The sequence below is a fragment of the Haliotis rubra genome, unplaced genomic scaffold (genome assembly GCF_003918875.1).
Source record: "Haliotis rubra isolate DU_JTF1 unplaced genomic scaffold, ASM391887v1 Scf147, whole genome shotgun sequence".
In the NCBI taxonomy this organism is placed as follows: domain Eukaryota; kingdom Metazoa; phylum Mollusca; class Gastropoda; order Lepetellida; family Haliotidae; genus Haliotis; species Haliotis rubra.
Window position 1 is genome coordinate 1,329,934 of NW_025765414.1, and position 27,452 is coordinate 1,357,385.

Consider the following 27,452-nt stretch of genomic DNA (forward strand, 5'->3'; position numbering starts at 1 on the left):
CACACCTGGCTGTTCTACCAGCAAGTGGCCCCCCTCGTAAACAATAGCGAAAAGTGACATTGTCACTGACAACAGAATAATGATCGTTTGTTTAGCAACTTTGTTATTCGGGTGTCCAAAAGTATGAGACAAATCATCAGAGTTGGTCTGTCGATTTCATGTGACTGTGCAAAATCTGGGTTTGTTGCAATTATTAGATGTTGTGTTAGTGAGCAATTCATCGGTCTCAAATGAAATAAAACTGACTGTAATTATTTAGCCGCTATCTTGCCTTCAATGTGAAATCAAATCCATTTTCAATAATTAAGAGCGATTAATCTGACATTTCGCATTTCGTTTCTGCACTGCTTTGAATGTCACGGGTCGGATTGTAAAGGACATGAATAATACTTTCATGAATGAAGACATAGCTGTCGGTAGACGAGGTATTTCATTAAAGCGTTCTGTTACATCTTCTGTTTAGTCACGAAGGAAGACATCTTTGGTACAGAAGAGTGAGTGAGTGGGTTTTACGCCGCACTCAGCAATATTCCAATCCAGTGATCAACATCATGAGCATCGATCTACGCAACTGGAATACGATAACATGTGTCAACCAATTCAGCGAGCCTGACCACCCGGTTGTACCCCATAACCCCTACATGCCATTACCCCTACACCCAAGTACCCCTACAATTAGTTAAAACAACACACGGCATTTACCTGTCTGGCATAATGGACTGACCCAAGAAGAGATTAGTGCATAGAGTATACAGATCAGATCAAGGGAGGGATTAGTGCACAGAGTATACCGATGAGATCAAGGGAGGGATTAAGCTGTTGTTTAGTGTTTTGTGTCAAGGAAATTTGGGATCAGCTAAAAGTTGATTAGTTTCATGATGAAAGATAAACCTCTAGTGAGTAGAACAATTTTACAAATTGGATAGTGTTTTGTGTCAAGGAAATTTGGCATCAGCTAAAAGTTGATTAGTTTCATGATGAAAGATAAACCTGTAGTGAGTAGAACAATTTGTGTAGGTTGTTAAATGTTGAAATTAAGTTGTTTTAGTGCCAGGATGAAAGATGCACAGTAATATTGAAACCTAGTCTTAGGACCCCTAATGTTCATAATGTATATTAATGATATTGTAGATGATATTGCTAGTAATATTAGACGACACGTCTCTATACGTTATAATTGATGATCCTGACATAGCTGCAGACTGTTTAAATAATGAATACTGGGATATTCACATAAACTCTATGAAACGAAAGTTAGCCCACTGATTAATGCTCAAGAAGTTTGAAATATCGATTATCGCGTAAAAGTTTAGAAATTATCTACAAATCTTTCATCTTACCGACGACATATGCCAGATCATTTCTACCTGATACAATAAAACTGTGGAAATCCCTGAGTTCGGAAATTCAAAATATTGATACTTTATCCTGATTCAAAAACTCGATATTAAGACAATATAACAAAACTATTATTTTTGATCTAAACTGATTTGATTTGAATGCTGATAGGTTTGATAGACATCATCGACAGCCCCTCGTGCTCATGTGGACATCCAGTCGAAAATGCTGTGCATTATTTCTTTACATGCAATAAATACACGGAATTAAGACAAAAATCATATTTCTATTTAAAGGGGTACACTGTACTATGGGTATCAACGATGTACTATGGGTATCAACACTGTACTATGGGTATCAACACTGTACTATGGGTATCAACACTGTACTATGGGTATCAACACTGTACTATGGGTATCAACACTGTAGTATGGGTATCAACACTGTACTATGGGTATCAACACTGTACTATGGGTATCAACACTGTACTATGGGTATCAACACTGTACTATAGGTATCAACACTGTACTATGGGTATCAACACTGTACTATGTACACTGAATGTTAACAATTAATTGTTATTGTTCATCAATTAATCATGATGACAACTTATTGTTAATCCTTATTAAAATCTTGATGATGACAAATGATGATATCAACCTTCATTAAAATCATTCTCTCAGTCTTATAGCTGTGTGTTGTTATGTCTCTTAAGTGGATTGGTCCATTGTATGGAATAGGTAACAGGCAGGGGATTAACAGTGCAACAGACCGTAAACTATGTTGTTTTAAGCTGTAGGGGTAGTGGCATGTAGGGGTAATGGGGGTTACCGACCACCCGGTCCCGTTAATCACCTCTTACGACAAGTATGCTGAGACCAATTCTAAACCGGATCTTCACGGGTAGTGAGTGAGTGGGTGAGTCGGTGGTTTCGGTGATAAATATGCATAAATATTGTCAAAAAACGCCAAGCGCTTCGACGTAAAATTATCAACCCAAATCATTGCCACTGAGCATATTTCTGAAACAGTCGAGTGAGTGAGTGAGTATGGTGTTTCGCCTCTTTTAGCAATATTCCAGCAATATCATGGCGGGGGACACCAGAAATGGACCTCACAATTTGTACCCATGTTGGGAATCGAACCGAAACAGTCAAGGGCTGTAAATTCACCTCACCGTGGAAACGTATATTTACGTTTGCCTATTCCGTATATTGTGTTTCATAATGGCCAGTTATCTGTGCCCTTTAAAACACTCTGACAATCAGGGTGGTACATAAGTTTCGAACAATAAAATGAAATTTGTGAAACAGCATAATTCTTATTAAATTCGGGTGTGTATATAAATTATGCTAAGATACCAGTTTAATATCATAAAGTCCTCAAAAAGAGAAACTTTAATGAGCTTAACTCATAAAGGGACGAGATAAATAAAGTGAGAGAGTGAGTTGGGTTTATGGCAGGGTCTGTAAGATAAATAAAGGTCAGACGGGCTTTCTTTAATCAAATGGTAGGTGTCCTCCCATTTGTGAGAACTCCCAGTTGTGAGACACATTAATTAATGGTTCAGTGCACATAGGTGGTGTTTCCACATCCCCCACAATGAAAGTGGGATCAGCCCAGTTGTTGACGAGTACCCACAGGAGTCATTGATGAGTAGATTAATGAAATAGATTATCAAAGATTTTATTTACAAAGAAGAAACATTTCATTAAATATTTTTTTTATTCAGAATAATATGTAATTATAATAACACCTTTTTATTGACTATTATGAAGTTTGAAAGTCATTTTGGTTTAAAACATATTTTATTATCATTATCAAAGTGTTTAATTTTTAAGGACATTTACTGGAGTATGTTAATCAATTTATCTTATTAAGTTTCATTAAGTTACCTCCAAAACATGCAGTTACATAGCAAATCAGTAATTCGCTAGGGTTAATCCATTCTATCAGGCAGGGGAGTATGGTGTGTTTTCTTTGTTAATTACCAACTCCACTGTCTCATAACTGGGAGTCTCACAAATGGGAGTAGACCAAATGGTATGCATTAATGTCGACATTTGGTCACTTTTTTGTCTTATAAATTAATGATTAAATTAAGATTTATTATTATTCAGAAATAAATGTTTTGAAACACAATAAAAATGATATATATGACTATTTACAATATATTAGTCGATGATTGGGGAATGAATAAATGATTGGCATAATTATGAAATTTTTGGATGAATAAGCTAGAAACAGGTGCTGCAATATCTTGAATTGTTTAAAATCGTATTCTTGTTTTGAGAATATATATCGCTAATATCACCTGCATATCGATATTTTTATCTCGTACATTTCAACTGAATGCACCACGCGTCTCGACCAGCACGGCCACCTTCCTTTCCTTGCCGCTCACGCCATTGAGGTAAACCTACAAATTTTCTCTTGAACTTTCTAAAGCAATGCAAAAACCACGTGCTCGTGGTGGAAAATCCCAACAGAGGGCGCCTTTTCTGTCTCGGCCAATCAAAACAGCAGAAAACTTCAGCGCCCTCGCGTCGCGATCACTCTCTTCCGCCATTTTGAAGACAATGGATCAATCTGGTGGTCCAGGTGGATTTGATGCACAATCGGCTTTCGCGGACGCAGTAGCAAGAGCAAGACAGGTAATAATGATCATTAATCATTGAAATGCAAAGGTGCTGAGTTGTAGATCATAATGATATGTATTTTGATTGTTTCGGATAACTAATTATGCTTGTTCCTCGACCGTGGCTTCTCGGCGATCTGAAGACATGCTTCCGCGTGCCGACATTTTCAATTAGCAAAAGGCTAGGATGTGCACGTGGTTTTGAAACATTCACCAAGATCTCTGATGGATGATTAATAAATTTGCAACGGTATCTACCTGAGTGTGTGTTATTCTTCTGCGGTGTCTTTGGTTATATGTTCTAGTGCATATTAATATCCAAGTAAATTAGGTTATGAAAAGTACGGAACACGCTTAGCCTCAGTTCCTTGCACGCCCTCGAGGGTCATCGTGCCAAAGCGTATCCGGTCTGTAAATTTCGCGTTTATAACCCAATATTCAAACCATCAAAATTCCCCAACTCGTGACTGGACTCGCAATCATTACCTACTTGTAGCTGGTATAGTTTTAATCAATTAAACCAATTCGATACGCAGTAACCCAGGCTCCACGTGTGCACGATATCTTGCCTACAACATTTGTTCCGTGTTTAATAAGGAAGTAGATGGACTTTCTGTTCACTGCACCTTACAGATTGCAGCATATTCACAAATAATTTGGCGTTTTAATAACGCAGGTTTTGGTATTTTTTTGTTTTCCGTTTTCAAGGACGTGCGCCTCATGGTTAAAACATTATTGCTGGTAGTTCCACCTTTTGTGTTTTGCTTGGCGTTCTACGATGGTTATTACTTTTTTGTGTTGTGTGGTTTTCCTGGTGAAAGTAATGAGTTTGATAACATAGACAAAGGACTTGCAGGGCTCCTTACAAAATGGGACAAAATGGCATTTTTAAAACAAAGTCTTAGACAAGTGCGTAGCAAGCCAATTATTCGTCTAAGCCCGATAGGTTGCACAGCTTTATGTGTAGGTAGTATTGAGGGCTTGCTCTACCTTTTTAGCAACAATCATGTGTAACCCCAGGCTTTTTTCTATAACAGTAGCTACGTCCCTGTTAGAGCTTATTTTGAGATACTTGACCAAGGATGGTATTGATGTCCATGTCAGTATGACCCACACACACACACGTTATAAAGATTAAAGCCATTATATTTTAGGAAACATGTGTCGTCTCCCCCCCCCCCCCCTTTAAAAAAGAAAGATTAAGATTTTAACAACCATTTAAAGCATGTCTGATTGGTGAAGAAACAGAAATTCAGAAGCTGTATTAAAACAGCATTGAAACAATAAGAATAATTGAAAGCATGTCGATCTCAGCCACCTCAAACCCTTTTCCCCACCCCCCAAATGTTTTGAACATTTGGTTTATTAGAAAGATTTGTCAACGCTACTGTTTCACTGGTGTTGATGCACTTTGTGAAGTGTGTTGGGTCCTTTCAAACTCTTGTGAACTAGTTTGACTTTTATTTGGGTGATGGTTTAAAGACATTTGGCAAGATTGTTGTAAACACTTGTTGCATACAGTACACATTTTTCACAGGTTCAACGATTATACCAGACTTGAACTGATGCAGATTTATGACCACTTCATCGTTAATTGGAATTAGTTTCCAACCAATTGAGTTACGACAGAATCTATGATCAATATTTGTGTGCTGACAAGAATGCTGACTTTTCACGGTAGATTTTTGAGTGTTGTATATGGCAGGAATTTACCTTGAGTCCTGTATTTGAGGGTCCCTAGGACTCCCTCATAATTTTAAGGGGTCCTGGACTACAAATTGGGGTCCCAGACACTTATATATTATTATTTATACTGTGTTGTAATATTGTTGCAATTCAGTTACTGTTATTGTTTTATGTACCATGATCATCACATTGTTACAGTAATTAAATTGCAAATGATACCATAACCCGTCTAGTAGAGGACTGAGTGATAACTCATGGTTACTTGATTGGAATTTTTACAGAAAGTGTTTGGATTTTATCTGCGTCCCTATGGACGCGCTATTAAATGTAGTTCTGTCCATTGTAAATTTTTATGAGTATAGGACGAAGGAATTCGCGCCCTTTAAATCCCGGCATAGTCATTAAATATTATAACTTATGTTGAAAGATGCCGAAAAATAATGGTCAAACTAACAAAGTTCAGATTTTTCTGTTCTCACTCATTTGTAAAGTTGGTGCCTATGTGTATCAATGAAAATATCAGCTTGTAAATCATTATTACTACTAACTACATATCATACACCATTTGAAAGGTCTAATCCTACTGTTTATAAATATGAAAGTTATTTTTTATCATATTATTCAAGTAATACGACTACAGCTTAAATAAGTTAATGAATATGCAAGCTTACACATTTATATATCCAGATAAACCACGAAGGAAGCAAAAAATGAGACGATTTTTTTCCATTTGTAACATGTCATAATACCCCTTTACCTTTTTCTTTTATATTTTCATTTTTACGTAATCGGAACATTATTATAAAAAGATTTCTGAATTAGTATTTATGGTCGTCTATTTCCCAATATCTGTGGCTTTCCACTCGGTAACGTGATACAACAGCGTGAAATACCTGTTTTGAGGCTTCGTATGAATAACATGGGAGGCGATTCGTTTGATGGCGGGTATTGTTCGAAGGCTCTGATAATCAACATCACTGTACCCTTGCCAAGAGTATTTTCACAGTTGTAAGAAGCGATTTATTGGATAAAGATTGGTTTCTAATGACGCTTATTTGCCCCAGTTTGCAATAAGGATCATGATTGGACAAAATCAGACGCGTGACCTAAGGCAGCCAATCAAATAACAGCAATGGATACGCGACGTAAACGAAAACCTGCAGGTTCAGACGAAAGTTTTGGGTAAAATCATGCTATTCTGAACGTGTTGCGCAAAAAATCGCCACCTATGCGTATATTGTTGAACTTAGTGGACGTATCGTGCTAGGTTATGACCTGTGACAAGAAAGTATTTTAGCATTTAACATCACGTTCGAGCGTAAAGTTCGAAGCGACGAAAGCCAAGATGTCCTTTGAATTACATTACAGGGGCCCACAATAAAGATGGAAATAGTAAGTTGTAACATACATTTGACAACTTGTATGGGCACTGTTGTTGATTTTATTCTTCCGTTTATTCAATTTGTGTAATTATTATCACGAAACATCGTTACTTTGCTCTTTGACAACTCTGATGTGGACCCGTTGCTGAAGCATATGTCCGAAAAATCTTCTTTTTTTTTCAATAACATTGAAAAAAATGGTTTATAATTCTAATTCTGTCGATTATATATGGCCATTTGAAATGTAATAAGTGTTTTCAGACATTATGAAAAGTGATAGATTTGATAAATGAATCATATGTTAGTTAGGTTCCTAAAATTATATATCATTTTGATGCATTTACTGCCTGGCCTACGCTGTCTGGGGACTGGCGACGTCTTGGCCGGTTTTCTGGCCTACGGTGTTCTGGCCTACAGTGTTGAATCGGTTAAGTAAGGCTGTTACAATTCACTCACATATTCGGTGAATCCAACTGTAGCCCTTCATGAATTCAATTCGTTATTCATGGTCATTTACGAATATTTTAAGGGAGTGTGTTTAACTTGAACCATTATGTCCTTTTTCAAAGTGAGATATGCAAAAATGGAATATGTACTATCGTTGTAGTAGCACGCGTTATGTTAGTTTGCCAAGGTCGCACATGGTACTGTTGACTATTAGTATTACATACCAAATTTGAGTGTCATGAGATCACTGGTTATTGCTGTGACAAATTAACACTATCAACATGGGCATTTCACTTTGTGCATCGATCACGTTACAATATTGTATTCATGAATAGTTATTTGTATTTGTTAGCCAATATTCATGATATGTATCCTATTTGCCAAATAGTGTATTCGTTGCAGCCCCAATATTAACTCCTTCAAAACCAGTCAACCAGAGGCATTTACTGCCATGACACCGAGCTCCCAGAGACTCTAAGGTCACAGATGAAACCTATGTTTATGAAGGAAATTATAAGATAGTAAAACGTTATTGCTACTACATCTCATACACCATTTTAAAGGTCTAATCCCACTGTTGATAAATATGAAGTTTATTTTTATGTTATTCACATAATACAACTACAACTTAAATAGATTTATTTTTGTAATGAAAATGCAAGCTTACTTTTATAATGTCCAGATAAACCACGAAAGAAGCAAAAACTAAGGCAATTTTTTCAATTTGTGACATGCCATAACATGCCCGTGCCTTTTTCTTTTATATTTTCATTTTTACGTAATCAGAAAATTATTATAAAAAGATTTCTTAAATAATATTTATGGTTGCCTATTTCCCAATATCAGTGGCTTTCCGCTCGATGACATGACAAAATGGAAAATACCTTCGTTTTCGAAGCTTCGTATGAATAACATGGGAGGCGAATCGTTTGTCGGGTATCATTCAAAAGCTCTGAACATCAACAACATCACTGTATCCTTGCTGAGAGTATTTTCACAGTTGTAAGAAGCGATTTTGTTGGATAAAGATTGGTTTCTAATGACACATCGAAAACTTTTAGATTTAGACAAAAGTTTTGGGTAAAATAATGCTATTTTGAACATATTAAGCAAGAAATCGCTACCTATACGTAAATAATAGAACTTATTTGACGTATCGTGCTAGGTTATGACCTGTGACAAAAATGCTTCATGCTTACATTTTCGCATAAAAAATTGTGTCCGAGCTTGAAGATTGAGACGGCTAGCCGAGATGTCACTTCTCAGTGACTTGACTTGCATTACATGATCGCACAAAAAGCTGGAAATTGTAATTTTATATGTACGTTTGACATCTTTTATGAATGCTTTTTACAGACATTATGACAAGAGATAGATTTGATAAAAGAATCATATGTTAGTTTAGATTCCTAAAATTATATATAATTTTGATGCAACTACTGCCTGGCCGGTTTACTGGGTACTCGTGACGTCTTGGCCGGTTTTCTGGCCTACGGTGTTGAATGGGTTAAGTAACAAATGGGTTGTTTATATATAACCAGTTGTCAATCTTAAACCAATCACATTATTATTGTCAGTAATGATCCATGTCTATTGCAGATAGCAGCTAAAATCAACCAGCCCGGAGGGGGCGATGCAGGACAGCAGGGTGTGAAGAGGCCATTTGAAGAGGGATCAACTGGGCTTGGTTAGTTTCTACCTATTTGATATTAGTTTAAGTAATGCACAGGGTTTCATCAAGGTCTTCCAAGTTGTAGGTCTCTTTCCATTTTGGCACAAGATAATATAGATTGAACGTTCTTTTGAAAATGCAAAGAATTCCTTGAGGGAGGGATTTTGTACTTCAGTTTGCAAGATTCGAGATTCCTCTACTCGAAGTATTTTTTAGATTTGTGGCAACCCTACTTGCAGATGGTTCTTAAAATAGTATAAGCTCTCTGAACTAGATGAAATCCTGTATAAGTTTTAGATGTTTAAATGTGTTTTCTTACTCAGACTTTGTGGTTAGTAATTTTGTGCTGTGCAGTAATTGAGAACTAAACCCCTCTTAACACTGAAGTTATCAGCTAGTTTGCAGCCTTTCTTTGAAATCTAGCTATAAAAGTCTAACACAACTTTGTTAGTAAGAAATAATTATTGTACAAAGGGAATTCTATTGATCTCAAGAAACTGAAAAATGAAAGGTTTGTGACCACAAAAGTGAATATGTTTCAAGCAGGTTTTAGGGAATTTTACCTGAAATGAAGCCATTATCTATTGGAGTATCAGTCGATCATTCCCTTTTTTTACATGCCGCTGCCCAAATGCATCAGTCTGAAGTTGCATAAAACATTAAGACAAAATTGTCGATCTTGATCAGTTTATATCTGCTTGTCAGTTGATCCTTTCTGCCTTCAGCATAAATACAAGATTCTTTTACCCCAGCAGCCCTTATCAGTATATTCTGACCACCTTTCAATAAAATGTTATGTTAGATGTTCCATTAAACCTTTCAAGTATGGTATTTCATTTGTTAGCTTGTGAAAACCCTTTCAGAATTTGAGCTTAAGTATTGATCTTGACTTTTCAAAAAATGTTTGTTCCCAGAAAGCACAAAACAGTTAACATCTAAGTTGAGTATTGTATCCCATTGTTGCACCTAATATCTTATATACTATTTCGACACTGTTCACACATTATTTTTCATGTTTAGGGTTTTAGAAACTACATTTTACAACCTGACTTCAGTGTATCCATGTAATATGAATCACTTTGTATTGGGATCTGTGTGTTGACAGCTGTTGGTATCTGTTTGTACTGTGACTGCCCAGATCATTGCATGTGTAATACTGTTGTAGAGTGGTGGATGGTACATAGTTCTTAATAACAATACCCACCTGCATGTTGGCATTTTGGGATCACTGTCAGGTCATCTTAGTGTTTGAGAATCTGTTCAGACAGCCCACAGGGCATACTTGAACATAACAGAAGTGACTTTGGAATGTTCTCTGGGATACAAGTACGGGCAAATATCCAGTTGAAGCCTGCAACATTATTGGGGTTCCTTGAGACACCTGATTACTTGTGTAGCAGGGCGTGGAGTCATCTCACAGATGACATCCTTACCTTGTCAGCTTGCTGACAGGGTTAACCTCTTTGGTCATGTGGACAAGGCGTCCGACTTCTGATCAGAAGGTCCATGGTTCGAATCCCAGCACGGGACTCGGAAATTTTATGGTCGCTACACTTGTTTCTAAACAGTTGTGTAATTATCTATGTATTAGTGTTGGGACTAGGTTAAAATCTCATAATTGATGATTGATTCATAACAACCGATCAATCATCAAAGATAATTGGTTAGTGTCATTTATCAAATTTTCATGGTTGTTTGTTAATGCACAAAGAATAAAGAAAACCATAGTTCTTTCTGGGTGTTTTTTCAAATTGCACAAAATGTATTTGCAATTTTCACTTCTTCAAAGGATGACTAGTATGTTAAGAACATAAATTTCCTAGAGTCTTGAAGATAACTTCAGTCATGACTTCTAACAAGATTGCAGTGCTTATGAAATGTAACAGACAAAACCAACCTTGTGAAAAATATTCTTAATGCAAGCCGCTTAGCGTTCCCAAATTGTTTGTGTTCGATTATGAGAAAACATGATCGACTGCTTGGTTGTTTAGTCACTGCGACCAATCTTCGATTATTTCAATTAATTGGACCACCTATGTATGGCACTGAAATCTACCAAAGGTGATTCATAAGCCAATTCAAACGCAAGTGGTTTTGTACTGATTGGTGCAGTGCATTGTATTGTCCATTCAGTGTACAATTTGACTCCTTGCTAATAACATTGCAGAAATGGTACCCTTTATGACTATATGGAGAAGCATATTAATGACTAAATTATGGATGATAGAGATTGCAAGATACTATTGCTTGACGATTTTCAAACAGATCCATCTGCAAGACATGCTATGAATTTGTTGACAGAGGATATTTGAACAGATGTCATTCTTTCCTGACACTTGCTTAATTCATTACATGCACATAAGAGCTGTTGAGAACAAGTGAGCTGCAGATTCCCTAGCTCCTGTTTGTACTTGAAGTTGTTGTTCTTGTGCAGATTTTGAAAATTATCGCAGGATTCAATAGTTTAGTATTGCCATGCTTGATGGTGTTTGGTGGCCATTTAACATTACTTCTCTTTTCAGCTTTTTGAAACTGAATTAAATTCTTTTGTCTTGCATTCTAATTCATTGTATTGAGTTCAAACTTTAGTTCATCCAGTAAGCCCAAGTCCTGGTTGATACAGGTTAGGTTTACTGGATGTCATGTAGTTCTGACCAGCCTTTTAACTCAACACTGTACGTAGACATGACATTTACTAGTAGTTCCTAGGGGTTGTCTGTTTCCGACTCCGTTGTAACCATTCTGCATAGTCTCAAAATCTCCTTCAACAACAACTCCAAAGAACATCTCATCTGCTTCTAGTATTTAGACACACCTTTGAATCTTCACTTTTATCCATGTTTAACACCACAGCAGCTGTCATTATCTGTGATTAATCCCAACATCTCTGCCATTCTTCTATCCACATTCTGACACAGCCTGTACATTGGCACCTAGACAAACCCAAGGATAGCCCCTAACAGGATGTTTTTTTGTTTTTCTCGTTTCAGGTGAACCAGAAGCAAAGAAAACCCCAGCTGCAATTGTAGATCGTGAGTTGTTTGACTTGTGGTAATGTTGAGGTATAAGGGATCAACGGTTTGACTTAGTTGAACTACAGTGTTGGGTTAGGCCTGGTCAGAAATGCAATGTTCTGGACACTCAATAATGCTTTTCTTCCCTCAGACTACTGGACACAACACAGTAAGTATGGTCTTGCTTTCAGGGTGCCAGGCAGAAAGGTTTGGTAAGATGTAGGGTACAGATAGGTGTGTGATTTATTGTTGATACTATGTTTATGAAAGTGTTGTTTCTTTACTAGCTATAGGAGCACAGCTGAGAGCGATAGCAGATCAACAAAGAGTAGCTGATCAGCAAAGGTAGGACACATTTCAATCCTTCAGTCCCAGAAAAATAATTCATATCAGCATGTTCAGTTTACCAGAAATATCAGTCAGGTATTAAGTACCTGTTTCATGTTACCCGACTTGAATCATTGTTTGACTTTCCGTTCAGATCTTTTTGTTACTCCTTATAAAGTTTTCCCAGTAAATGGCCACTATTTTTACTTACATGATTGAGAAATAGTACAATTGTTGTTAGTATTGAACGTGTGTGAAATTCTTAACAAAATTACTGAAAAGGCCCTACCTACCACACCCCATATTGATTACCTGAAACACAACTTGTTTGTATTTGACCTTATAACATGCCAGTAATTCATATTTGTATAATGTGAGAAGATTGAGGTTAAATATTGCCAATATTTAGCACACCCCAGTCTGTGAAATAGGCTGGTTTCAAAACGGGTTTTTTCCTGCACATCATTCAAGAATATCCTTTTTGTCAGATTTTTCAAATTGAAGGTAGTACAAAAAAATTGTAATGGAAAGAACTTATTTAATTTGTTCTTTTTCTCCTGTTATGCTGATAGCACACTTACTTAATAACCCGCTGTTGATAATGTTCATCAATGTTTAGCAAAAGCAAGAATTTCCTTCAGAAACATAAAAAGCTCTGTATGGAATATTTAGACTAGCAATCTAATATGAACTTCACTTTGGTTCATTTCACCTGCAGATGTAAAACCTTTGTATATAGACTATTGAATGGGGGAAGTGATGTTAATCAAAACTTGTTACTGATTCACCATGTTGCCACTATTTTGACACGTCGGATCTATACTGACCTGCATCCAATATAATTCTCTGAATGGAAATAAAAGCATGCCATATTTTGTTATCGATCGAATTGCTACTTTGCGCTAGTAGAAACAACCTGTATTTTCCAGAGTAGGAAGAGATTCTGATGCCATAGGATGTAATAATTCGGGGTTTTCATTAAAAATTTTTTCAAAATTTAAAACCTGCATTTCAATCAACTCAAATGTAAATTATATTTATTCAAATACAGGTCATACTCTATTAAGTGTCTTGGGTGTTACAGACCTGTTTGATAATTGACTATTTAATCAAAACTGTATGGCATTGTCCACACTCAGAGCCAGTCAGGCTGCACAGGCTGCACAAGAAGCAGCAGCGAGAATCAATCAGCAGCTAGGAGTAGCATCATCTGGTCCCCCGTCGAGCATCCCCAAACCACACCTCGAGATGGTCAGCACAGAAGAATACGCAGTTCCTGACAAGATGGTCGGATTAAGTGAGTAATTAATCATTTCAATTTACTTTCACTATTATGCAGTGCAATCTAATTAAAATCAAATCCTATCAGATCAAACCACTACTTGTACTCTACAAACTGGGCATGTGGCTGGACCAGTCAGTCTCACTGAGATTTTTATGGCGAGTCCCAATGTGCTTTCCAAATCTTGTAACCTCTAAAAGGTTACAGCAGGATATTCCAAACCAGCCCCATTGGTTACGACTGTCTTAATGCTGTCTCATTTCAGTGTTCATATCAGATGCATTTTAAACAGAAGACATCATAGCACTGTTGGATTTCTTGCCATGTAATCTCTGCTGTGTTATTTATCATCATTACCAAATTTTGTTCAGTTATCAGTGAATAGCTTGAGAAAAATACTTCATCATTGGTAAATTTGGATTACTTGTTCAGCGGTTGAAATGGTGCTTAATTTGAAAATTGAAATGGCACAGATAAAATATTTTCCATCTTTCCCAGCAGCACACGACAAAGTATAAAAATAATACTCTGATTCAGTTTATAGAAAATGCAATAACTTTGACCAACTCAATAGATTCAAAATCTATTTCAAAATCCCTATCAAAACTTTTTATGGGTGACACTCTTACCTCGCAGCTTAACATGTGACATTTAACATTTTGAATGCCAGTGCGCATAACAGGAAATTCCGCTTTGAATGACAACATAGTTTTGTGGGTAGGTTTATGGGACCATTCCAAATGAAGTTGAACATGGAAATCCGGGTCAGTTTTGCAGGTTTACTGATTATTAAACAATAGACTAAAATGACATTGTTGTGGATCATCAAAAGGAATGGGCACACTTATTTTTATAAAAGCACACCTTAATTTTATCAATCTTGTGCATTATGACACCCTTCGAAAGAAATAGCATTTCTATCCCTGTTAATTTGTGATCTGTAAAAGTTCATGAACGGTCGTTCTGGCATTACATGCAATGACAGGTCTTCCCAAATTTGTGTGGCAGTACTGATCGAGAAGTTCAGGCTTTCAGATTAAACAGTCCACAGTTAGACATATTCATTTTGTTCATTGGTTGAAAATTTTCTATGAAATTTTAGTTATGATTACACAATGAACTTCAGGGCTCCAGATAAGGGCCGTATCGGTGTATGTACGGATAAAAAATATGGATGATACGGTAGGAAATAATTTAGAAAACGTAGCAGATACGCACCACAGCAATGGTGTACGGTCTTAGAATCATTTACAGGCGTATTTATCTGAAAAAAGTATTGTTTTATTGTTTATTGACCTGTTTTCACAAGAGTAGCAATATTGGGGTGCATATATGAAACAAAACACAAGATTACTGATAGTCCATTAATTTTCATTCAGTACTCTTACGGTTTTCCAGTACTCCTATATTGAACAAACAAGGAGTACATACTCCTGATGTTGAAAAAATATCTGGAGCCCTGAACTTATAGTTGTCTTGTGGGCAACTAAGTAGCAGTCATGTTGTAATGTCATGGTTGGTAATTAATATTCTTTCAAGAGTTCACCTGAAGTTGCATTTTAAATCAGGATCCTTGTAAAATTAAGTTTTGTATTTCATTCTTTAAACAGGTTTAAGTCCTGTTGGAAATGTCTATTTTGCAATCAAATTGAAAGTTGAATGTTTCAATTTCAGTTATTGGTAAAGGTGGTGAGCAAATCACACGGTTGCAAGCAGAGACAGGCTGCAAAGTACAGATTGCCCCAGGTTGGTCCTGATAGCAGTGGACACGTGTACATTAATGTTTCTGTTCTTCGTACTCGATAGGCATGATCTTTGGTAAATGTGAAGGAACATTGATAGCAGGTTTTTTAAAGTGATAGTTCATCACAATGTTGTGACATGTGAGTGTTTGGTAATGAGGTTTTGTTTAAGAAATGTACTGGAATTTTGTGAGAACAGACTTTAATGTGTAATAAATAACTTTACCATATATTTTGTGTCTAAAATTGGCTTTCTCTTTACAAGTTGAATCCATATCATGCTTAACAAAACTTATTGTTCCAAGAAAGTGATAGTATTTTGTTACTCTGCCTCATGGTGGTGGTCAAGTTGGGGTTCTATTTGTGAAGAAATGGATTTCCTAAAATTTGACTGCCATCTTAAGGAATTTCTTATTAAACATGCTCAAGGATTTAAGTCTTTAGTCTGTCAGTTGAATTTGATGCATCAGATGATTCATACAATCTGTATTAATTGTGCAGATGATGCATGTATGCATTTTGCAGATAGTGGAGGTCTACCTGAACGAATGTGCACCCTCACAGGACCCCCTAGTGCTATACAGTAAGTAACCATGGCTTGTCCTTATTTGAACACACTGAAAAAAACACTACTTTATTTGAAAATATCAACAGACATCTTTGCACGTAGACACCCATGGGGAGATTGTGAAAAACACCAGCATCCCACTTTTTTGCAGAATGAGATGAAGAGCAGGTGGTTGCATCTTTCTCACTGTGCCCTGATATAATTATCATATAATCCCTGACATCCTTGGCTGGCTGCCGATACTTTTGGTTAAATTGCTTAGTTGTCAGTGTTTAATACTAGTTAGACACTTCTTGACACTGCCCCATGGTGATAGAGTTGACCTTTGCACCTATGCCAGAACTTAGCCAAGGCGTTATGTTACTCTTTGTAATATGTTGTTAAAGAGCAACATCAATGTCAAGCTTGACAAATTTAACAATTAACGAGGTAATTTATTCCCAATTCATTATCCTTATCCTTAATCTAATTCTGTTCTCAAGAATCAGAATTGTCGTAATTCTTTCGGAGCGCACATGATTTGATCATCCACTCATATACATAGGTGGTTTGTTACTGTATTTGATAATCATTGCCTATTATTATTGCAACATTATTCATCTTTCAGAGCCTGTAAGCAGGCAATCAATCTTATCATTGAAAGAGGAAAGAGCTCCCAGGGTCCAATGGATCCTAATCAATTGTATGATGGGCAAGCTGTGGTAGAGATGAGTATACCAGGCAACAAGGTCGGCCTCATCATTGGCAAGGGTGGGGAAACCATCAGGCAACTACAGGTAAGTGACTGCACAACAGGCTACATATTTGCTCATCATAGGCTGCATTCATGACGTTTAACCTATGGCAAATATATCTAGGGTTTGAACATAAAACAGGCACTGGTAGCCCAGGTCAAGACCAGTGAATATACAGGTTAGACTTGCTCTTCAGCAAACCATGGTTGTCGTAATAGACAACTAACGGGATTTGGTGCTTGGTTAACAAATGTCACTGTATCCCAATTGTGTACATTAATGGTGCTGCTGTTGATCACTGGATTGCCTAGTTCAGACTCGATTATTAACAGACCACTGAAATATTGGAGTGCGGCGTTAACATGCTTTCGAACACTAGGTCTCATCTATCTGTTAACATTTTTATGCTTTGTCTTTTTGTTCATTTCCAGAAAGAAAGTGTAAAACTTGACAAAGTATTTAAGATGAAATCCTCCATGGTGTATGGTTATTTTGGGGGTTTATGTCACCAAATTCTTTTCCTCTTGCATTTCAGGAGCGTGCTGGTGTAAAGATGGTGATGATTCAAGACAGCAACTCTCCTACAGCTTGTGACAAACCTCTAAGTATTACAGGGGATCCCAACAAGTGTCAGGTGTGTTCACATTGTATCTGCCGTGGGTGGTGGTGGGTTTGCCTAATGGTTAAAGCGTTCAGTTCCCCATTTGGATACAATGTGTGAAGTCCATTTCTCGTGTCCCCGCACTGATATTGCTGGAATATTGCTAAAAGCGGCGTAAAACTAAACTCGCTCGACCATGGGTGCTTGGGTCAATGCCCCCATCTGCTTACATTCTGATACCCTTCACTATATCGATATCATAATTGTCATGGGTTTTCCGGAGATGATTAGTAAAATACTTTAATATTTAGGAATTTATTCTAGCCTCAAAGTAACTTAATCTGAAAGACCAAGATTGAAGATCACCTTTAAATTGTTGTATAAATTACATGTCCTGAAAAGTGTAATCAGCACAAATTTTCAGAGTAATGTTGTACATATACATGTTTTGTTTTCAGAGAGCCAAGGAAATGGTTATTGAACTATTGGCAGAAAAGGACATGGAGGTGGGTAGTAATGTGAGTTGGAAATAGGATCGACGCAACAAGAAGAAAACTATTTCATGAGTAAACCTCTTGAACTGAAGCAAGGAATAGATTTTTTGCAATGCAAAATTTGGCTGATAGGCTGAAAAAATGCATTTTGCAGGATGTTTGCTAGGTTTGATATGGATTTTTTTTAATCTTTATCAATCCTTGGTTAAGTAATCTTTATGGTTAACATTATTTAATAATAAACCTAGACCTGGATTTTTTAGTTTCATGAATCAATACAAATCACGATACCCATGTCACGATTCGATATGTATCATGCCTATTTTCGTGGCATTATTGCGTAAGTTTAGTTTCTTTTTGAACATTAATATTTCATATTGTATAATTGTCCATGAAAAATCATTTTGATTCTGAGAGATTAAGAAGTTCTAATTTCCCATTTTTGTGCATGAAAAGTAATTTATAACTCTTAACATGAAAAAAACATGATACAATTGCAGAATGTAAACGATACATAAACATTTATACCGATACTTTCAAAGCTAAATATTGATACAGTTTTGAATGTATCGATAATTGTCTTAGAAAAAGTATCGATGTATCGTGACATCCCTAGTATTTTTTCTTCACTTTCAATGTCTGTAATCCAAGCCAAAATGGAGATAAATACATGTCTTGCATACTTCACAGATGGGTGGAGGAGGCGGTGGCGGTGGTGGTGGAAGATTCAACGACTATGGAATGGGTGGCAGAGGAGGTGGAACTGAGGTAAATAACTGATGTTACAGAGTAGTTGTGTTTTTCACTATTTCGGAATATCAAGGAGTTTGACTAGTTAGGGTAAATTTGTTAGTTTCGTGGATAGGCAGTGTGTTCATGTTCATCAAACGTTATAAGTGGCCATTATTAAGAACTCTGACTGACAGTTCCCATTGGTTTAAAGGTTCTAATGTCTAATATCAATTTGATTTGCCATTTGGTCATTATCAGTGCATTGGTATGTATGAACTAAACTGATTTTCCATGAATATTGCAGACTATGGTGTAAAATAGAAGACAAATTGGTAACTTTATCCTTTTGAGTATCTATTTGTTGGTGTTAAAATCAATTATTCTCTTTCAGATACCTGTCCCCAGAGCAGCAGTTGGACTTGTTATTGGCAAGGGTGGAGAAATGATCAAAAAGATTCAAACAGAAACTGGTGCAAAAGTACAGTTCAAGCCAGGTAGTGTACTGTACAGAATTTGTAAATTGTTGCTATCTTAGAAGGCATCAAATGTTAAAAGCTGAGTGAAAATAAGAAATTACTACTTACCCACCGGTAAATGATAAAACCTTGATCAAATGTTGTAATACTTTCTTCACGTTTAGTTTTGTTTATGTTTAACTCTGCCTTTGTACTGTTACAGATGATGGACAGACACCAGACAGAATTTGTGCTATTACAGGCCCTCCTGACAAGGTGAACCAAGCTGTAGGAATGATCCATGAACTGTTGGATAATGCAAATGTAAGTGCTGATACTGCTAATTTTCATCATGAGAATTTTTAAATTGTTTCATAAAACAAAAGTGAGTTGGATAGCCTTGTGGTTAAAGCATTGTCTTGCCATGTCAACGACCTGGATTCAATTACCAACATAGGTACATTGTGTGAAGACCATTGCTGATGTACCCTGCCCTATTACTGATGTACCCTGCCCTATTTCTGATGTACCCTGCCCTATTACTGATGTACCCTGCCCTATTTCTGATGTACCCTGCCCTATTTCTGATGTACCCTGCCCTATTTCTGATGTACCCTGCCCTATTACTGATGTACCCTGCCCTATTACTGATGTACCCTGCCCTATTTCTTATGTACCTTGTCCTGATTCTACTAGCATAGTACTAAGCTCTTGAAACTCTAAAAATCCCTCTCTCAAATTTAAAACAAAATGGTATATGAAATCAAATCTTTACTGAAGCACATAATTAGAACTTTTGGCTCTTTTTATGGAGCCAGGAGTGTCGAATGTGTGCAATATAAAAAGGAAGGATTCGCTAACACCACTCGAGTTATTTGCTCAATGAGTGGGGTTTGATAGTAGACCTTCCGACATGTTAATGGTAAATGACAAGTCTTTCAGAGATATACCGATCTTAGGTAAAGTTGTTGCTTTAGGAATGATCCATGAACTGTTGGATAATGCAAATGTAAGTGCTGATACTGCTAATTTTCATCGTGAGAATTTTTAAATTGTTTCATCAAACAAAAGTGAGTTGGATAGCCTTGTGGTTAAAGCATTGTCTTGCCATGTCAACGACCTGGATTCAATTACCAACATAGGTACATTGTGTGAAGACCATTACTGATGTACCCTGCCCTATTACTGATGTACCCTGCCCTATTACTGATGTACCCTGCCCTATTACTGATGTACCCTGCTCTATTACTGATGTACCCTGCCCTATTTCTGATGTACCTTGTCCTGATTCTACTAGCATAGTGCTAAGCTCTTGAAACTCTAAAAATCCCTCTCTCAAATTTAAAACAAAATGATATATGTAATCAAATCTTTACTGAAGCACATAATTAGAACTTTTGGCTCTTTTTATGGAGCCAGGAGTGTCGAATGTGTGCAATATAAAAAGGAAGGATTCGCTAACACCACTCGAGTTATTTGCTCAATGAGTGGGGTTTGATAGTAGACCTTCCGACATGTTAATGGTAAATGACAAGTCTTTCAGAGATATACAGATCTTAGGTAAAGTTGTTGCTTTAACTTGAGGTGGATATGGTTCCTGAAAATAACTAACAATTTGTAAACATTGCTTATGTGTAAGGGAGACCATTCACATTTTCAAGTAGTTTCCTAATCCTCCCACCCAGGAATGCTTTAAATGCAGTCTGCATCTGAGTGAAGTTATGAACAATGAGTTGTGTTTTTCTTGTTTTCAGCAATTCGGTCCTGGCGGTATGGGTCGAGGTGGTGGTGGTGGCTTTGGAATGGGACGAGGCGGTCGTGGTGGGGGTCGAGGTGGAGGTGGCGGCAGAGGTGGCTTCCCCCCAGGGGGACCAGGCAGAGGGGGCATGGGCAGAGGGTTTGATGGAGGATTCCAAGATGGAACAACATACACAGTACCCTCGGACAAGTGCGGATTAGTTATTGGAAAAGGTGAGGGATGTTACTACCACCCTGTATAAACTTAAACAGTTTTCTCTCCTATCTACAATCTTATACATCTGTAATATATGATGTAATAAGTGACTGGAAGAAATTGCAGATACAGATGTCATGGTGCATGTAAGGAACATGCCCAGGGTGTATTCACCTGTAATGACTGGAGTGTCTTGAATTGTGCAATATTAAAGGAACACCTTGCTTGCACTGTTTGAGTTATCTGCTTAGTGATGATAAAGCTTCTTCCATCTGTTGATCATTAATTGTCAGGGGTTCCCCGCTTTAAAAATGATTGTTACTGAAATTGAAAAATGTTTGGAAGATTTGACTTCAGTTTGTCAGGACAAACAGTTGGAAGAAAAAATTACTCCTATTGTCTCGTATATTCTATTATATGAGTTATTTTCATATGACAACAAAGCATGTTCTATTTAAATGTTAACAAAACTATATTTGCTATCGGCAAGTTTGTTTAAAGAAAAACATTTGTGTTAATCGTTGTTTTATTTGAACAGGCGGAGAGACCATCAGAGAAATTAATCGTCAGTCTGGAGCACATGTTGAGTTGGACAGAAACCCACCTCCAAACCCAGGAGAGAAGATCTTTAACATCCGTGGAAATCCCCAACAAATACAACATGCTATTCAGATGATATGTGAGAAGGCAGGGTTACAGTCTGATGTGAGTAGCTGTTTATGTATTCATCTAGTGTGTATCGCGACCTCTATTTGGATGTCTTTTGTTCATTGCTGTAGCTGTATCACTTAGGTCTGATTGTGATGAAGTTGGTATCATTTAGTTATTAATTTGAGGTTTCTTATTTTTTAAATAAAAGTTGAACACCATGGTAGAATTAACTTTATCAAAGCAGGCGAAGTAGCACATTTTTATACCTTACAATTGTCCAAAGAATTCCTTTCTCTTTCATATACAACTAAAAATGTATTTGATAGCTTTGATAATATTGGCTGTGTTATAGCCAAATCGCATACTTTTCTAAGTCAACATGCTTTGCCCAGTATTTGATTTCCTTTGTCACTTAGTTGTTCAAGTTCTGTAATTTTATTTCAGGGTCCAGGTCCAGGTGGTCCTGGTGGTCCAATGGGTCCAGGTCCTGGTGGCCCAGGGCCTCAAGGTCCAGGTCCACAAGGCCCTCCAGGCCCAGGTCCTCAGGGACCAGGATATGACCAGTATGGTCAGTACGGACAGCCAGGGTAAGGATCACAACTCAATGCCCAACAATTTACGCACAATATGTAATTTTTGTCTTTGAGATATTTATTCTGGAAATTGTTCCTCTATTTAAACTAGTATTCAAAGGAGTACATATGCCTGATTTTGTTTTCATTTCCCTTCAGACAACCACCAGCAAATGCCTATGGTCAGGGATGGAATGCTTATGGACAAACACCCCCACAGAATGACAGTAAGTGGGTTTCTTGAACTGTGGATCATGATCAATTTGATGGCAATTTAATGACTGACATCCAAGACTCATCTTTCATGAAATTTATTGTGCTTCATCAGTTGCGAAATAGTTGACATTAAGTTATTGTAACACATATTTTAAGCTTTCAATTTGAAGTACCTTTATTATTAACTTTATTATTACCTTGATTAATATGGTTATTTGCGTTTTCTGATCAAGGTGACAAGCAGGCACAAGACGCAAATGCTGCTGCCTGGGCTGCTTATTATGCTCAGTATTACGCTCAGTATGGTCAGTATGGGCAGTACAGTCAGCAGCAACAGCAGGGCCAGCAGCCACAACAGCAACAGCAGCAGCCTCCGACTCAGCAGACACAACCCTCTCAACAGCCCCAGAATTTCCCACAACCTAGTGAGTGTAAGATACCTTTACATTATTATTCCTGTCGTCTTGTCTGCATGTACCATAACTCGGGGAAAGCATGTCACCGAAAATGTGAGATCTCTTAACTTAAGTGACCATTAAACGATAATTTAGCATGTTAATCCCATCGTAAAATTAATTGTATGCATGTATATTACAAATATATTCGAACAGAATCTATTAATGGTAAAGTAAGTGTAATTAGTGTAAATGTGTAAATGTATTTGGTATATTGTGGTCCTTTTGTACAGCAATCAACCCCCAGACCGGCCAGGCAGACTACAGCACTGCATGGGCCGAGTACTACAGACAGCAGGGTATGCACTACCAGGCCAACCTCATCATGCAGCAGGCAGCAGCAGCACAAGGAGGCCAGCAGCCTCCCCAACAGTAGTTGCTGCAACGCCCACTTGATGGCTACACATTCACTCCGCAAGAGGTAAAAAAACATGCTCCGCACAGAGCAACTAACGACTCATTCCCTTCCAGCTTGGACGACCACGATGCAGTGTACAAGGCTTGTATTACTACTTTCATCAAAACATGCCACGATTCCAAATTTTTGAAGAATTTTAATTACAGGAAAGATACATTTTCTTCAACTTGGTAACTAACTTCGGCATGAGTATGTTAGTATCTAATGCTTGCCTTTATATCTGAATTGACGTAAGTATGTCCCAGGGTAAGTAAGTGTAATTGTCAGGGGAAAATATATATCCAATATAGGTTGAAGTGTCCGTGGGCATAAATCTTAAATGTGAGGGCAAGTTTCAAACCAGGTCCAACCAATTGGAAGCGGACCTGGTCTCCCCTGGCCGTCTGAGAGCCTTGAGTCCACGCCACATGTAAGTACTCAGTGTAACAACAATAGGTAGGGCAGGTTTTCAATTACTGATGCATATGTGAATGTGGTTGCCTTTGTTTTTTTGTACAGGGGCTGTGGAGGTGTCTAGCGACGAGTTGCTGCTGTGCTGGTGTCCCATTGTCTCCTGTATGATCAACCTCCATAACTTTATTTGCTATGATGAAACATCGTCTTATTTCATACTTGCTTGCTATAGTAGACTTGCCCTTTGTCATTTCTTCATCTGCTTCATAAGTCGTAGTATCACACAACATTCCAACATTAAAATTATATAACAAACTAAGTCACAGCATTATCTACTGTTCTGGACCCTCCAAATACATGCGTGAAGGTTGGAAATGTTTATTTTTATGTGTAATCATGTTTGTTTGTAAATTACATGTTAAAACAGCTGATGGGATCTTCATTGTATAGGCTTAATTTGTGAATAACATTGTTGTCTCGCTTTTATATGCAGTCATTAGTATTATTTTATGCTGTTTTGACACTTTTAATCATGTACATAGTTTGGTTTGTGATCAGGAAGGGAAAATATGCCTGAAGTATTGTGTTCACATGAAGCAGACCTAGGTTACATGTCATGAATAAATGTTTATTGTATGCAAAATAAGCTTGTTCTCTTTGATGCATGAAAATAGTGAAATATATTCTTGTTCATTGACTCGAGAAACTGAGTTTCTTTTGACAGCATTGCACGGAAGGTAAGGTATGTTCAAATGTATATGGTTGACCGAATTGCTCGTCAAATTTGTATATAAATAGGTTACAGCCAAAGGTCGGAGAAATAAACTAACCTTAAAACCCAGCTTGGACCGAAACATCATATGTCTCGTTGCCTTGGCACTTGCTCATATTTTAAATATTGTATGTTTATTTTAAACTTGATGCTTTCACATATTGACATAATTTATGCATTTGAAGAGTATTGTATGAACTATTCACCAGTATTACCTTTGAATCCCAAGTCACAGTTAAATACAGTTCATGTTCTCTCTCAGCCAGTAATTGCCAAATATTTGAATTACATGTTGAATTACTGCCATACATTAATATGCAAACAGTTGTTGGAATTTCTTCCATGGTCAATATATATGGTCTATTATGATTTGTTTTAAATGATGATCTATTTGATACTTGTGTAGATATTTTCCTGCCATTCTCATAAAAATAGTCTTGATATGGTTCCGATGATTCCACTCGTTCTTGCGTTAGCTCGTTCATTTCATAATTTAGGATTTGTTTCATTTACCCGTGTTTCCGTTTTATTTTGTATTGATGATAAACAAGTGTAGGACTAGTAGTATGACCCATATATGACCGTGCTTGACATGTTTTCAATATCGTACCCAATGTCATGAATCCTTAAATACACTATTCCATACCTTTTATCAGGATTATTTTTTGCTCAATGATGAATAGTATAAAATGACTACCCTATTTTGATGTGTATAATGAAATGTTCATGAAAGTGCTTATTGATGATGTAGACTTCTTAGCTTTTCTAGGTGATGATTTATTTTGCTACTGACATAAATAACCATGTTTCTAAGCCGTCCAGTCATAGATGATAGTTTGTACATTTTGAAACTGCTTGTTTAATCAACAGATATTCTCATCAGATTATATATCGTTTTGAAATGACATGAAATTCATATACTTTGTTTGTCTTACTTTGGATGATATTGCGGGGGGAAAAATACCATTGAATGTGCATGACATTTTATAATGAATCCACCGATTGCTGTTTTATGATATTGACTGATTTGAAATTTGCTAAAGTAATTCAGGCTCCTATGTTGGTGAGAGGTGCTGATTGGTCGGTCGTTTGGTTGGCTGGTTTCGGCTGGCTGCCAGGCTTTCCCCAAATCTCGTCGAAAGACGACAGGCTCCACCAACCTACCCACACTCAGTCCTACTTGGCCAGAATTCGCTCGCGCTGGAGGGAAGATCACTCACCCGCACGTAAACTCCCACTCTCGCCAGGCCTGCCCGTTCTGTATAGGGTAATATTGATAATATTTCATGCCTAAGTGAATATTGACTTTCTTCATAAATGTTATCACCAATTGACTATTGCATATTTTTGATAAATGTTCCTGTTTAAATTTCTCATGTTCGCGTGCATTGTTTGACTTCCATAAATGTGTTTTTCGTTGCAAATAGTTTTTTTAACATGCATATATATACCGTGATCTTTAAAAATGATACTTATTGAGTAGATTACTATTTCGTTTGACCTCTTGTGCCAAGATATGCCTTTATTTAATTTGTTTGGATCATTCCATTTGAAATTTATAGCTGTGGAGACTGTTACATGTTGATCGACTTTCATTTTGATTGTTTTAGTTTTGAACCATATGTAGCTACAGACTGGTTTTAAGTAGTATTGAAGAAGTTTTGTTCAAAACTATTTTACATATCCGGATGTTTTTTTTATGCATTGATTTTATGAATGTTTAACCCCGTCTCAATTTCGTGACATTTTATGACCACGCGAGAAATACTCAAGCTGACTAGTTATTCTGTATATGTAGGTGGTTTGCTGATAATGATATGCAACGCAAGTTTCCAATTGAATATTTGACTTGAGATCTCAGGAAGGTACATGTATGGCAGTTGATACATATTTTCATCATTTCTATTCACTAATGTGATATTTTCCCCACATAATGTGATGAGATTTTTCAAATGCATTTTGTTGTCTTAAAACCAAAGTATTGAGCATATTTTTCTAGGTCATGTGTCAAATGAGAGCAAGCCAAGGGTTTCTGGAGCCATGGTCTATCGTTTGCCAGAAATTCTGTTACGGATAAGGGTTGAGAACTAGAGCTAGATGCGTGTAATCGGCATGGTGCACAATCACAACACAATTCACTGCAGTTAGATGTATTTTAATCAGCGTTCATCATGTTTGGATTTGACTTGTACTTTCCCAAAGTGCTTTTGTTTGTGGTATTATTATATTGGAACATACTGGTGCTGTTGGTTTAACTAAGCTTGTCTTGTTCGGAGCCTCCCCCCACCCTCCTGCGCCCTCAGCCTCCTCTGCCACAAGAGGGTGGGGACTGAGGAAATAGTGTTTGATCAACAGGGGCATACCTCAGTACCATTAAGGATATATTACGTTTTTGTGTGGATTGCATATATAATTGATATTCAACTTTGTTCCTTGCACGGTTTACTCAGATTAGTGTTTTTATCAAATTGCTTTGTACAGAAGTTTCATAAGGCCGTATGAAATTGAATCCTTGTTCATCCCCACAAACCTTGATGCATTCCACATGTTTTTTAACCTCATCTTTGATATCTGAAACAGTGCAATGGTCTATTGTTTGAATGTTTTGATATTTCAATGATAAATTGCTTGATGTCATGTCATGAACTTTAAAATGTAACATAACTTTTTTGACAAATTGAGGATGAACAAGGATTCTGCGCTGTCAACATGTTATGTACTACACATGAGTGCAGAATAAATGCTAAAAAGAGTCAATATGGTTTTGGTTTGATATTCGGCTAACTCTCAGGACACATAACTGCTCTCATTTGAAAAAATTCTTGCTTTTGAGTTACATGGAAGAAAATAACACCTGTTTAAAATGTGTAGTAATGCCAATGGCTGTATGGTTGAACAATTGAAATTAC

General features: G+C 37.0%; 1 protein-coding gene, 1 long non-coding RNA gene and 2 other non-coding genes across 10 annotated transcripts in view; 3 read left to right on the forward strand and 1 right to left on the reverse strand.

Moving 5' to 3' along the window:
* LOC124269757 overlaps positions 1-13,637 on the reverse strand; it is a 24,417-nt gene extending 10,780 nt beyond the window's left edge. Inside the window, exon 1 of the long non-coding RNA XR_006896601.1 lies at positions 13,554-13,637. This is a non-coding gene — a long non-coding RNA (uncharacterized LOC124269757). The remainder of the gene's footprint in view (positions 1-13,553) is intronic.
* Positions 3,867-27,300, forward strand: LOC124269753 (far upstream element-binding protein 1-like). Of its 7 annotated transcripts, none has more exons than XM_046704782.1 (20): positions 3,867-3,992; positions 9,091-9,178; positions 12,154-12,195; positions 12,465-12,522; positions 13,644-13,801; positions 15,461-15,532; positions 16,030-16,111; positions 16,704-16,872; positions 17,366-17,464; positions 17,890-17,949; positions 18,616-18,693; positions 19,049-19,151; positions 19,336-19,436; positions 20,867-21,083; positions 21,605-21,771; positions 22,162-22,304; positions 22,449-22,516; positions 22,733-22,936; positions 23,194-23,381; positions 23,877-27,300. In XM_046704782.1, exons 1-19 carry the CDS (start codon positions 3,918-3,920, stop codon positions 23,334-23,336), a joined length of 2,127 nt encoding a protein of 708 aa, XP_046560738.1. In that variant the 5' UTR covers positions 3,867-3,917; the 3' UTR covers positions 23,337-23,381; positions 23,877-27,300. The 7 variants fall into 7 exon arrangements, with proteins under 7 accessions (XP_046560738.1, XP_046560740.1, XP_046560744.1 ...); XM_046704784.1 differs by having other exon boundaries at positions 3,887-3,992; positions 22,733-22,930; XM_046704788.1 differs by having other exon boundaries at positions 3,887-3,992; positions 16,054-16,111; positions 22,733-22,930.
* LOC124269768 lies at positions 19,889-20,029 on the forward strand. Its single transcript, XR_006896603.1, has one exon. It is a non-coding gene; the product is annotated as a small nucleolar RNA SNORA62/SNORA6 family (small nucleolar RNA).
* Positions 20,490-20,630, forward strand: LOC124269769. Its single transcript, XR_006896604.1, has one exon. It is a non-coding gene; the product is annotated as a small nucleolar RNA SNORA62/SNORA6 family (small nucleolar RNA).
* Positions 27,301-27,452: the final 152 nt, after the last annotated feature.

Coding starts and splice junctions, on each gene's coding strand:
- LOC124269753 (XM_046704782.1), top strand. CDS start 3,918: ATGGATCAATCTGGTGGTCCAGGTGGATTTGATGCACAATCGGCTTTC. Junction 16,873..17,365: donor AAACCATCAGGCAACTACAG/GTAAGTGACTGC, acceptor CTTGCATTTCAG/GAGCGTGCTGGTGTAAAGAT. Junction 22,937..23,193: donor TTTCCCACAACCTAGTGAGT/GTAAGATACCTT, acceptor CCTTTTGTACAG/CAATCAACCCCCAGACCGGC.